Source organism: Piliocolobus tephrosceles, chromosome 15 (genome assembly GCF_002776525.5).
Source record: "Piliocolobus tephrosceles isolate RC106 chromosome 15, ASM277652v3, whole genome shotgun sequence".
Classification (NCBI taxonomy): Eukaryota; Metazoa; Chordata; class Mammalia; order Primates; family Cercopithecidae; genus Piliocolobus; species Piliocolobus tephrosceles.
This window is the reverse complement of record NC_045448.1, coordinates 96,118,740-96,132,125: the sequence shown is the minus strand read 5'-3', so window position 1 is coordinate 96,132,125 and position 13,386 is coordinate 96,118,740. Positions and strand designations below refer to the sequence as shown.

The 13,386-nt window shown below is 39.5% G+C and overlaps 1 protein-coding gene across 3 annotated transcripts in view; it reads left to right on the top strand.

Annotated features, from left to right (window-relative positions):
• The window catches only part of CCDC138 (coiled-coil domain containing 138), a 96,514-nt gene that overhangs the window by 28,963 nt on the left and 54,165 nt on the right, over positions 1-13,386 (top strand). For all 3 annotated transcript variants that reach the window (XM_023190398.2, XM_023190397.2, XM_023190400.2), the window contains one exon: positions 935-1,099. In XM_023190398.2, coding sequence (XP_023046166.1) covers positions 935-1,099 — 165 coding nt within the window. The remainder of the gene's footprint in view (positions 1-934; positions 1,100-13,386) is intronic.

Here is a 13,386-nt window from a genome sequence, read left to right as displayed (position 1 = left end):
CTTAAAATTAGTCTAATTAAATTTATAAATTACTTTGTTATTTTACTTTTCGTTTTGGTAGGCTCTCAGAGGACAAGATTTCTAGGGAAAAAAAGTTCATATGTGTATTGAATGATATACTGAAAAGACAAAGTAATAATTTTTGTGAGAAGAAAAAGATAGGAAGTTTCATAGTGGAAATTCTTTAGCTCTGGAAACCTTTAATTTTTTTTAGTCTTTTAATTGTGGTGGTTCATGCTCTTGAGTTAAGGCTAATTTTACTTTTTTTCCATCTTATCAAACTTGGATAAAGAATTTTTATGAAAAGTTTTCTTGGAGTAATAAGGTACAAGTTATTTCAACTTCCTAATTATGATGGCTTTTCTTGCCTTCTCTCAGTCATCATTTAACATGTTTTTAATATTAGATGGGGAGGTTTTTGTTGTTTTTTTTGTTTGTTTGTTTTTTTGTTGTTGTTGTTTTTTCTTTTTTGAGATGGAGTCTTGCTCTTTTTCCCAGACCGGTGTGCAGTAGTGCAATCTCGGCTCACTGCAACCTCCACCTTCTGGATTCAAGTGGTTCTCCTGCCTCAGCCTTCCAAGTAACTGGGATTACAGGCATGCGCCACCATGCCCAGATAATTTTTGTATTTTTAGTAAAGACAGATTTCACCATGTTGGCCAGGATGGTCTCGAACTTCTAGGGAACTTCAGGTGATCCACCCACCTCAGCCTCCCAAAGTGCTGGGATTGCAGGCTTGAACCACAGCGCCAGACAAGTTGGGAAACTTTGATTTGGAATTTCTTTTGTTCGTTTGGAGAAGCTCTGTCCTTAACACATTTTAGTGAATTACTTTAGTCAAATTATTCTTTAATTATTTACCAAATTTAAAGCTTGTCTTTGAAGTTTTATGAAGTTGTGAACTGAAATAAATGATTTAATTTTTGACATATAGGTACCACTTAATGGGCAAGTTTATGAACTTTTAACTGTCTTCATGGACTGGATTTCGGATCATCATCTCAGCAAAGTGAAACATGAAGAATCTGGAATGGATGGTAAAAAACCACAACTCAAATTTGCTTCCCAGAGAAATGATATTCAGGAGAAGTGTGTAAAGGTTTGTTTTTTAATTTGAAATATGTGACTCAGAATATATGAAGATTAAAAAAGGGAAAAGCCAGGGCCAGGCACAGTAGCTCACACCTGTAATCCCAGCACTTTGGGAGTTCAAGGTGGGCAGGCAGTTCACCTGAGGTCAGGAGTTCGAGACCAGCCTGGGCAACATGGTGCAACGGGCAACCCTGTCTCTACTAAAAATACAAAAAATAGGTGGGCATCATGGCACGTGCCTGTAATCTCAGCTACTTGGGAGGCTGAGGCAGGAGAAACGCTTGAATCTGGGAGGTGGAGGTTGCAGTGAGCCGATGTTACACCACTGCACTCCATCCTGGGCAACAGAGCAAGACTGTTTCAAAAGAAAAAAACAAACCAACAAACAAATTTGAGGGGCTGCCTCTGATGAGGCCCTTCTTCCTGGTCTCCTGCAGAGTCCAGAGGTGATGCCGGGTATCACATGGCTAGGGGGCTGAGTGTGCTAGCTAAGGTCTCTCCCCCTTTTATAAAGCCGCCAGTCCAATTCTCATGATAATCCATTAATCCATTAACACTTGGATGAATTAATCCTTTCATGAGGGCATCCCTCATAACCCAGTCACCTCTTTTTTAAAAAGCTTTTATTTTAGAGATGGGGTCTCCTCGTGTCACCTAGGCTGGAGTGCAGTGGCCCAGTCATTGCTTACTGCAGCCTGCAAACTCCTAGCCTCAAGCAGTCTTTCTGCCTCATCCCTTTGAGTAGGGACTACAGGTATATACCACTTTATACCACTTTGCCCAGCTAATTTTTTTTTTTTTTTTTTGAGACAGAGTCTCGCTCTGTCACCTAAGCTGGAGTGCAGTGGCGCGATCTCAGCTCACTGCAAGCTCCGCCTCCTGGGTTTACGCGATTCTCCTGCCTCAGCCTCCCAAGTAGCTGGGACTACAGATGCCTGCCACCTCGCCTGGCTAGTTTTTTTGTATTTTTTAGTAGAGACGGGGTTTCACCGTGTTAGCCAGGATGGTCTTGATCTCCTGACCTCATGATCTGCCTGTCTCAGCCTCCCAAAGTGCTGGGATTACAGGCTTGAGCCACCACGCCTGGCCTGCCCAGCTAATTTTAAAAAAATTTGTATAGAGATCAGACCTCGCTTCGTTGCACAGGATGATCTTGAACTCCTAGCTTCAAGCGTTCCTCCTGCCTTGGCCTCCCAAAGTGTTGTCATTACAGATGTGGGCCGCTGTGCCCAGACCCAGTCACTTCTTAAAGGCCCCACTTGCCAATACTGTCATATTGGGAATTAAGTTTCAACATGAATTTTGGAGGAAACAAACGGTCAAACCATAGCACATGGCAAAAGGGAATTAAAGTTGCTAATCAGCTGACCTTAAAATAGGGAGATTATCCAGGATTATGTGGGTGGTCCTGGTAATCACATAAACTCTTTAAACCAGAAGGATTCAGAAGAGTAGATCAGAGACTCACCCCACTCCTGCTGGCTTTTGGAGATGGAGAAAGAGGGCCATGAGACATGGAATTCAGATAATCTTTTTTTTTGAGACGGAGTTTTGCCCTGTCGCCAGGCTGTAGTGCAGTGGTGCCATCTTGGCTCACTGCAACCTCCGCCTCCCGAGTTTACACCATTCTCCTGCCTCAGTCTCCCAAGTAGCTGGGACTACAGGTGTGCGCCACCACGCCCAGCTAATTTTTGTATTTTTAGTAGAGACGGGTTTTCACTGTGTCAGCCAGGATAGTCTCAAACTCTTGACCTTGTGATCTGCCCACCTCGGCCTCCCAAAGTCTTGGGATTACTGGCGTGATCAGATAGCTTCTAGAAGCTGGGAATTGCCCTCTGCTGACAGTCACAAAGGACATACAAATCTCAGTGCTCTAACTGCAGCAGACTGGATTCTGCATGCAACTTGAATAAGCAAGAAAATGGATCCTCCTTTAGCCTCCAGAAAGGAACACAGCTCTGAATATACATTGATTTTGGCTGGCTGAGACCCATATTAGACTTCTGAACCTACAGAAGTGTAAAATAATGAATTTGTGTTGTTTAAATGTTAAGTTTGTGGTATTTGTTATGGCAGCAATAGGACACAAATATACCTTTGTTTAGAATTCTGTCTCTTAGTACCTACATCAATTATTTCCCTAAATCTAGCCTTATTTTAGAAGTAACTGCTAATTAGGAAGGCCTGCAGTATTAAAGTTCTGCAGAGAAATTTTATTTGTTAGAACTAGATGAGAGCTGGGCACAGTGTCTCATACCTGTAGTCCTTGCACTTTGGGAGGTTGAAGTGGGAGGATAGCTTGAGCCTAGGAGTTTGAGATCAGCTTTGGCAACATGGCAGTACCCCATATCTATAAAAAATACAAAAATTAACCAGGCGCGGTGGCACACACCTGTAACCCCAGTTCCCTTGGAGGCTGAGGTGGGAGGATCACCTGAACCTGGGGAGGTCAAGGCTGCAGTGAGCTGTGATTGTACCACTGTACTCCAGCCTGGGCAACAGAGTGAGACCCTGTCTGAAGAAAAATAATGGAATCAGGATCATGTAACACTGTGTTTTTATATTAGTCTGATAACATAAGAGAATAACATTTAGCACACGTAATTTCTCAGGATTCATTTTAACATCTCTAAATAAAAAGTTGTCTATTGACATGTTCATTATTTACAGTTTCTGTTGAACCTAGATCCTTTCAGTTAAAATATTGTTTTCAACTTAATTACTGTGTATTCATAAGGGTAGAACAATTTTAAGGTGTATAAATAAGTTTTTAAATATAATAATAGAAGAGTTAGTAGTACCAGATTAACTAATTAAATACATGTGGGCATCATGAGCAGGTATTCACATCTCTTTAGGAAGATGTAAAATTTGTGATTTTAAATAATGTAATATGTTCTTAAAATCTTTTTTTTTGTTGTTATAGGACTCTGTTAACCACTTGGGCAGGCATTATATTTATTCTAAGAGTACTAGTATAACTCAAAATATTTTAGCAAAGTAATCTCTTCAGAAATTACCTTTGGAAACTTCTGACAGGGTTTTTTTTGTATATTTGATCACAGTTATAACTTGTTTAAGGATGGATTTAATAGTTAAAAACAACTAAAGCCATTGAGGAGTAAATCTGATATACTGGGTATACCTTATAAGACTGATTTTCTTGTGTAATTCAGTAACATAAGGGTGGACTATTATCAAAGAAATTGAGATAGAAAAATTCAGTACAACCTGAGGTGGAAGGTACTATGTATTACAACTAATGATTGTAAAATTTGGCTATAGGACTAACATCATCAACATGTTGGAGTAGGTAGTTTCAGGCCCTTATTCCTCCATGGAAACACCAGTTAATTTCAATATAATGACAAGGACATGTTAGTGAGAATTGTAGAGACCAATTGAGAAGCTGCAGCACTCAGGCTAAAACATTAAAAAGAAGGGACTCCTTCAGAAGGAGTGGAAAAGTTTGTGGCATTTTGCATGTGTGTTCCCCTCCCAGTATAGTGCAGTGCAACCAGGAGGAAATTTCCTGTCCCCTGCCTTCTCCCTTGGGACAAAAACGAAATAATGGACTGTGTGTTCAATATTTTGGCTTATCCAAAGTCTGCCCACAGGACTGGTTTGCATCTCATCTCACTCAGTGCTGAAGGGAATGGTAGCATATTGGGGAAACCCCCACCCCCGATATTCAACATGGGTTCTTTTCTATTTCCCTAAGCGTCAGCTGGTCTGACGAAATAAAGGGAAAGAGTACAAAAGAGAAATTTTAAAGCTGGGTGTCCAGGGAAGACATCACATGTTGGCAGGTTCCATGATGCTGCCTGAGCCGTAAAACCACCAAGTTTTTATCAGCGATTTTCAAAAGGGGAGGGAGTGCACGAATAAGGGTGTGGGTCACAGAGATCACATGCTTCACAAGGTAATAAAATATCACGAAGCAAATGGAGGCAGGGCTAGATCACAGGACCACAGGACGGGGCGAAATTAAAATTGCTAATGAAGTTTTGGGCACACATTGTCGTTGATAACATCTTATCAGGAGACAGGGTTTGAGAGCAGACAACCGGTCTGAGCAAAATTTATTAGGCGGGAATTTCCTCATCCTAATAAGCCTGGGAGCGCTACAGGAGACCAGGGCTTATTTCATCCCTTCGTCTTCGACCATAAAAGACAGCCGCCCCCAAAGCAGCCATTTCAGAGGCCCACCCTCAGGGGCCATTCTCTTTCTCAGGGATGTTCCTGACTGAGAAAAAGACTTCAGCGATATTTCTCCTATTTGCTTTTGAAAGAAGAGAAATATGGCTCTGTTCTGCCCGGCTCCCTGGCAGTCAGAGTTGAAGGTTATCTCCCTTGTTCCCTGAACATTGCTGTTATCCTTTTCTTTTTTCAAGGTGCCCAGATTTCATATTGTTCAAACACACATGCTCTACAAACAATTTGTGCAGTTAGCGCAATCATCGCAGGGTCCTGAGGCGACATACATCCTCCTTAGCTTACAAAAGAGATGATGGGATTCTCATAGGCATAGGAAATCACAAGGGTATTGATTGGGGAAGTGATAGGTGTCACTTCACAATTGTGAAATCTTCAGAAATTGCAGTAAAGACAGCCATAAGAAATTATAAAAGTATTAATTTGGGGGACTAATAAATATCTATCAAATCTTCACCATGGCTTTATGTTCTGCCATGGCTTCAGCCAGTCCCTCGGTTCAGGGTCCTTGCCTTCCCGCAACAGTAGCATAGTTTGGAAGCTGCAGGAAACAGAAGTGATTGCTGCAGCACATAAGAGCTGCAGAGATCTGCACTTCTGCTGGGAGAGGTCTGAGGGACACAAAAATTAATGGGTTTCTGCGAGGAAACAGCAATAAGTTGTTAGGGAAGTTAAGAGTGTCAAAAACACACATAGAAGCCCAGAGAAGACACATGTCTCAGAAAAATTTGGGTGGTCCTAAAACCTCTAACTGGGCTGATTCATGAAAGTTGTTTCCCTGTATGAAGCCAGTTGTAAAGACTCAGGTATTTGTTTTCTGTTTTTTCAAATGCCCAAATACCCATTAAAAAAGGATCAGAAGGCATACAAAGGAGCAGGGACATTGATCAAATCAAAGAAGAAAACAAAGCTTCAGAAACTCACCCTAAAGAAATGCAGATCTCTGAACTTTGTGACAGATGACTTAAAAACTGTGACAGAGAATTTAAAAACTTAAGAGAACACAAAAAACTAAGCAAAGTCAGGAAAATGATGCAAGAACAAAGTGACAGTGTAAACTAGAAGATACAAATTATAAGAAAGAACCAAATAAATTCTGGAGCTGAAGAATACAATATCTGAACTATAAAAGTCAACAGCAGACTTGATTACGCAGAAGACATCAACACATTTGAAGACAGATAATCTAAAATTAAGTCAGAGGCTGGGCACAGTGGCTTACACCTGTAATTTCAGTGCTTTGGGAAGCCAAAGCAGGAGGGTCACTTGAAGCCAGGTGTTCAAGACCAGCCTGGTCAACATAATGAGACCCCATGTCTACAAAAAGTTCTAACGAAATCATAAAATTATGTCAGAGGAGCGAAGAGAAAAAATGAAGAAAAGTAACGACAGTCTAAGGGACTTATGGGAGATCATCAAGTGAACCAGTATATGCATAATGTAAGTCTTGGAATGAGAAGAGAGAAGGGGGAGAGAGCTTATTTGTAGAAATAATGGCTGAAAACGTCCCAAACTTGCTTTAAGGAAAGGATTGGGCATACAAATTCAGGAAGCTCAAGGAACTCCAGAGAGGACAATTCCAAAGACACCCAACTCTAAGATACATTATAATCAAATTGTCAAAAGTAAAATACAAAGAGAATCTTGAAATTGACAAGAGAAAAGCAGCTGGTCTCGTTCAAGGGAGTTCTATAAGAATTTCATCAGATTTCTCAGCAGAAACCTTGCAGGCCAACAGGCAGTGGGATGGTACATTCTGCAAAATGTAAAAAAAACAAAACAAAACAAAAAAAAAACCCTGTTACCCAAGAGTACTATATCCAGCTAAACTGTCCTTAAGACTTTCTCAGATAAACAGTAGTTGAAGGAGTTCAGTAACCATTACACCTGCCCTATAAAAAATACTAAAGACGCGGTGGCTCAAGCCTGTAATCCCAGCACTTTGGGAGGCCGAGACGGGCGGATCACGAGGTCAGGAGATCGAGACCATCCTGGCTAACACAGTGAAACCCCGTCTCTACTAAAAAATACAAAAAACTAGCCGGGCGAGGTGGCGGGCGCCTGTAGTCCCAGCTACTCGGGAGGCTGAGGCAGGAGAATGGCGTAAACCCGGGAGGCGGAGCTTGCAGTGAGCTGAGATCCGGCCACTGCACTCCAGCCTGGGCGACAGAGCGAGACTCCGTCTCAAAAAAAAAAAAAAAAATACTAAAGAGAGTCCTTCAGATTGAAATGAAAGCACACTACACAGCAACATGAAACCATATAAAAGTGTAACATTCTGTGTTAAAGGCAAATAAATGGACAAATACAGTAAGTAGCCTATATTGTTATAATCTTGATATATAAGTTGATTTTTAATTGCATAGAATGTAAAAGACAAGTATTTTAAAAAAAAACTAAGTCTGTGCTGGGGGTAATACAACATATAAAGATACAATTTGTGGCCTGGTGCAGTGGCTGACGCCTGTAATCCCAGCACTTTGGGAGGCTAAGGTAGGTGGATCACCAGAGGTCAGGAGTTTGAGACCAGCCTGGCCAACATGGTGAAACCCCATCTCCACTAAAAGTACAAAAATTAGCCAGGCATGGTCGTACGTGCCTGTAATCCCAGCTACTTGGGAGGTTGAAGCAGGAGAATTGCTTGAACCTGGGAGGCGGAGGTTGCAGTGAGCTGATTTCGTGCCATTGCACTCCAGCCTGGGCAACAGAGTGAGACTCCGTCTCAAAAAAAAAAGAATTTGTGACATCAGTAACATGAAGTGGGAATGTGGAGCCCTAATGGTGCAGTTAGTGTATTCAGTGGACATTATTGATGTAAAATAGTTATAACTTTAAGATGTTTTATATAATTGATTGCAAAGAAAATACTTACAGAATATACACAGAAGGAAGTGAAAAGGGAATCTAACATGTAACACACACAAAAATCAGTGAAACCCAAAGGCAGTTAGAGAGGAAAGGAGGGACAAAAAAGCTGCAAGACATACAGAAAAATTAACAAAATGGTAATAGTATGTCCTTCCTGGCCTGGCGCGGTGCCTTACGCCTGTAATCCCAGCACTTTGGGAGGCCGAGGAGGGTGGATCACCTGAGGTCAGAAGTTCAAGACCAGCCTGGTCAACATAGTGAAACCCCATCTCTATCAAAAATTAGCCAGGCATGGTGGCAGGCACCTGTAATCCCAGCTACTCCGGAGGCTGAGGCAGGAGAATTGCTTGAACCCAGGAGGCAGAGGTTGCAGTGAGCTGAGATCATACCATTGTGCTCCAGCCTGGGCAACGAGTGAAACTTTGTCTCAAAAAAAAAAAAAAAAAAGTGTGTCCTTCCTTTATCAGTAATTACTTTAAATGTAAATGGACGAAATCAAAAAACTAATTAGAGTGGCCGATTGGATTTAAACAGCCAGCACCCAACTGTATGCTGTCTACAAGGGACTCATTTTAGATCTAAAGACACGTGTAGGCCGAAAATGAAAGGATGGAAAAAGACAATCCTTGTCAGTGGTCACCAGAAGAGAATAGTAGTAGTAATACTAATATAAGACAAAATATGCTTTATGTCAAAAACTCTTACAAGAGACAAGGACACTATATAAATGATAAAAAGGTAAATTCACCAAGAAGATATAAATGAGAAATATTTATGCCCTAAAACATCAGACTTCTAAAATAATGTGAAGCAAACATTGACAGAAGTGAAGAAATAGTAATATAATAATACTAGGAACTTCAATACCCTACTTTCAGAAATAGATAGAATAACCAGACAGAATATAAGTAAGGAAATGGAGGACTTGAGCAACATAATAAATTAACTCGATCTGTCAGACATACACAGAACACTCCACCCAACAACAGCAGATGATACATTCTTCTCAAGTGTACATGGAACATCCTCCAGATAAACTATGTGTTTGGCCACAAAACAAGTCTTAATAAATTTCCAAAGACTAACATCGTTACAGAATTTCTGATCACAATGAAGTGAAACCTCAAACCAAGGAAGGATAACTATAAAATCCACAAATATGTGAAAATTTAAAAACTCATTCTACAGCAACCATTGGGTCAAAGAAGAAATCCCAAGGAAAATTGGCAAATACCTTGAAACAAAAAAATACATCATAATATTGGCAAATACCTTGAAACAAAAAAAAAATACATCATAACAAAATTTATAGGATGCAGTGTTAAGAGGGAAGTTTACAGCTGTAGATACTTACATTGAAAAGGAAGAGAGATCAAAATCAAAATCAACAGCCTGGCTGATTTGGTTCCTTGAAAGTATCAACAAAATTGACAAACCACTAGCTAGATGAAGGGAGAAGAAAAGAGAAGACTGGAATAACACTAATTAGAAAGGAATGAAGGGATCTTGCAAGCAATACCACAGAAATAAAAAGGATTATAAGACAATATTATCAACAATTACATGCCAACAGATTGCATCACATAGAATAAATGAATAAGTTCCTATAAAAACACAGCTTTCCAAGACTGAATCATGATGAAATAGAAAATCTGAAAAGGCCGACGATAAGGAGATTCAATCACTAAAAAAAAAAAAAAAGCCAACAAAGAAAAACCAGAGAGCTTCACTTTAGAATTCCATCAAACATTTGAAGAGTTAACACCCATCCTCCTCATATTCTTTAAAAAAATTCAAAGGGAAGTAACACTTCCAGACTTACTCTCTGGGGCCTACATTACCCTGATACCAAAGCTAGACAAAGACACAGTAAAAAAAACTACTGACTAATACCTTGATAAATATAGATGCAAAAGTCTTCAACAAAATAATAGCAAACTGAATTCAACAGTACAGTCATGTATTGCTTAACAATGGGAGCACATTCTGAGAAATGTATTGTTAGGTGACTTTTTGTGTAAACATTGTATTTACATAACCAGCCTAGGCTATATTATGTAGCCTGTTGTTCCTAGGCTATGATCCTGTACAGCATCTACTATGCTGAATATCTTAGGCAGTTGTAACACAGTGTGAAGTATTTGTGTATCTAAACATATAAAATGTACAGTAAAGATACAATATAACAGATTAAAAAGGGTACACCTGGGCCAGGCTCGTGGCTCATGCCTGTAATCCCAGCACTTTGGGAGGCTGAGGCAGGTGATTACCTGAGGTCAGGAGTTCGAGACTACCATGGCTAACGTGGTGAAACCCCGTTTTTACTAAAAATACAAAAATTAGCTGGACATGGTGGCGGGCGTCTGTAATCTCAGCTATTCGGGAGGCTGAGGCAAGAGAATTGCTTTAACCCAGGAGGCAGAGATTGTAGTGAGCCAAGATCGTGGCACTGCACTCCAGCCTGGGCCACAGAGTGAGACTGTCTCCAAAAAAAAAAAGGGGCAGGTACACCTGAATAGAGCACTTACCATGAATGGAGCTTTCAGGACTGGAAGTTGCTCTGGGCGAGTCAGTGAGTGAGTAGTGAGTAAATGAAATTCTAAGACATGCATGCTATAGTAAATTTTATAAACAGTATGCCCTTAGACTACACTAAATTTAGAAAAAAAATTTTTTCACTAACGAATTAAGCTTAGCTTACTGTAATCTTTTTACTTTATAAACATTCTAGTTTTTTTAACTTTTTGACTTCGTAATATTAATAACACTTTGTTTAAAACACAAACACATTGTACAGGTGTACAAAAATATTTTCTTTCTATCCTATATGTTTTTTTCTATTTAAAAATTTTATATTTTATTTTTTACTCTCTCAACTATTTTGTTAAAAACTAAGACACAGACACATGTTAGCTTAGGCTTACACAGGGTCAGGATAATCAATATCAGTGTCTTCCACCTCTACAGTTGGTTCCACTAGAAGGTCTTTGGGGCAATAACACACAAATAGCTATCACCTCCTATAATAACAATGCCTTTGCCTGGAATACCTGCTGAAGGACCTGCCTGAGGCTCTTTTACATTTAACTTTTTTTTTTTTTTAAATAACTGGAAGGAGTACATCTGAAATAATGATAAAAAGTATAGTGTAGCAGATACGTAATCAGTAACATAGTTGTTTATTATCTTTATCAAGTAGTATGTACTATACATAATTGTATGTGTTACACTTTTATACTACTGGCAACACAGTAGTTTTTTTTACACCAGCATTGTCACAAACACATGAATAATTTACTGCCGTATGACATTGTAACAGCTACAACATCACTAGACAATAGGAATTTTTAGCTCCCTTATAATCTCGTGGGACCAGTATTGTTATATGTGGTCAATTGACCGAAATGTTATGCAGTGCATGACTGTGTAAGATTAAAAATTGGTAAAGAATGAAATTGAGTTGTTTCAGAGGGAACTCTTTCACATGGAACTAGACATATTTATGGAAGATACAGTACACAGATTTACCTATAAAGTATTCCTGCCAGAAAACAAGTTACGTAGCAACACAAGGAATCATGCAAAATAAATTAGGAACGTGAGATAATTAACTGACCTAGACTCTTCAACAAGTTAATTGTGTAAATAATAAGGAGGTGGGAGGATGTAACGTGTCCAAAACTAGAAGAGACTTAGGAGACACAAGACCAAGAGCACCAAGCAGGCCTGATTATATCTTGTTTTTGTTCTGGTGGTTTTTGTTTTTGGTAGCAGCTTTATTGAGATATAATTCACATCTTATACAAGTAGGCTTTTAACTGTGCAATTCAGTGTTTTTTTTTTCTGTATTCACAGAGTTGTGTCACCATCACCTTAATCAGTTTTAGAACATGTTACCTCCTCTCTCCAAAAAAAAATCCAACCCATTTTCAGTTGCCCAGCCCGTTATTCAGCATTTCCAGTCCTAGGCAACCACCAACCACTCATCTGCTTAATGTCTTTATAGATTTTCCTATCTGGACTTTTCATATAAACAGATTCATACAATATGTAGTGTTCCATGACTGACTCATTATGTTTTTGAAATTCACTTATGTCGTCACATGTATCAATACTTCATTCCTTTTTATTACCAAATAATATTCTGTAATATAGATATAACGTTTTACTTGCCCATATCATTTGAGAGACATTTGGGTTGTTTCCATTTGTTGGCTGTTACGAATGGTGTCGCTATGAACACTTATCTACAAATTTTTGTATGCATGTATTTTTTCATTTTCCTTGACTACATACCTAAGAGTGAAACTGCTAAACTGCCAGACTGTTTGTCAAAGTGGTTCAACAGTTGTACAGTCCTGCCAGCAGTCTGCAGGAGTTTCGATTTCTTTATATCATGGTCAGAGCATATGTATTTAAAATTTTTGTCATCTCAGTGAGTATGAAGTGGTCAGTCATCATGGTTTTGATTCATGTTTCCCTGATAGCTAATGTTGAGCATCATTTCATGTGCTTATTGACTGTTGGGATTTCTTTTATAGGTAAGTGTTTATTTAAATCCATTGAGCATTTTTGATTGAGCTATCTTTTTTATTACTGAGTTATTTGTAGGAAGTTTTGATTTTAAATATTCAAGATGGATGTACCTTATCCAATATGTGATTTGAAAATATTTTCTCCATTCAGTAGTTGTCTGTTGACTTTCTTGATAGTATCCTTTGAAGCATAAAGGTTTTAAATTTTTATAGAGCCCAATTTAGCTTTTTTCTTTGCTTGTATGTTTTGCGTCATATTTAAGAAAACATTGCCAAATCAAGAGCCAGAAAGATTTATCTGTATATTTTCTTTCAAGAGTTTAATACCGGCCCGGCGCGGTGGCTCAAGCCTGTAATCCCAGCACTTTGGGAGGCCGAGACGGGCGGATCACGAGGTCAGGAGATCGAGACCATCCTGGCTAACACGGTGAAACCCCATCTCTACTAAAAAATAAAAAAACTAGCTGGGCGAGGTGGCGGGCGCCTGTAGTCCCAGCTACTCGGGAGGCTGAGGCAGGAGAATGGCATAAACCCGGGAGGTGGAGCTTGCAGTGAGCTGAGATCCAACCACTGCACCCCAGCCTGGGCGACAGAGCGAGACTCCATCTCAAAAAAAAAAAAAAAAAAAAAAGAGTTTAATACCTTCACCTCTTACATATTTAGGCCTTTGATGCAT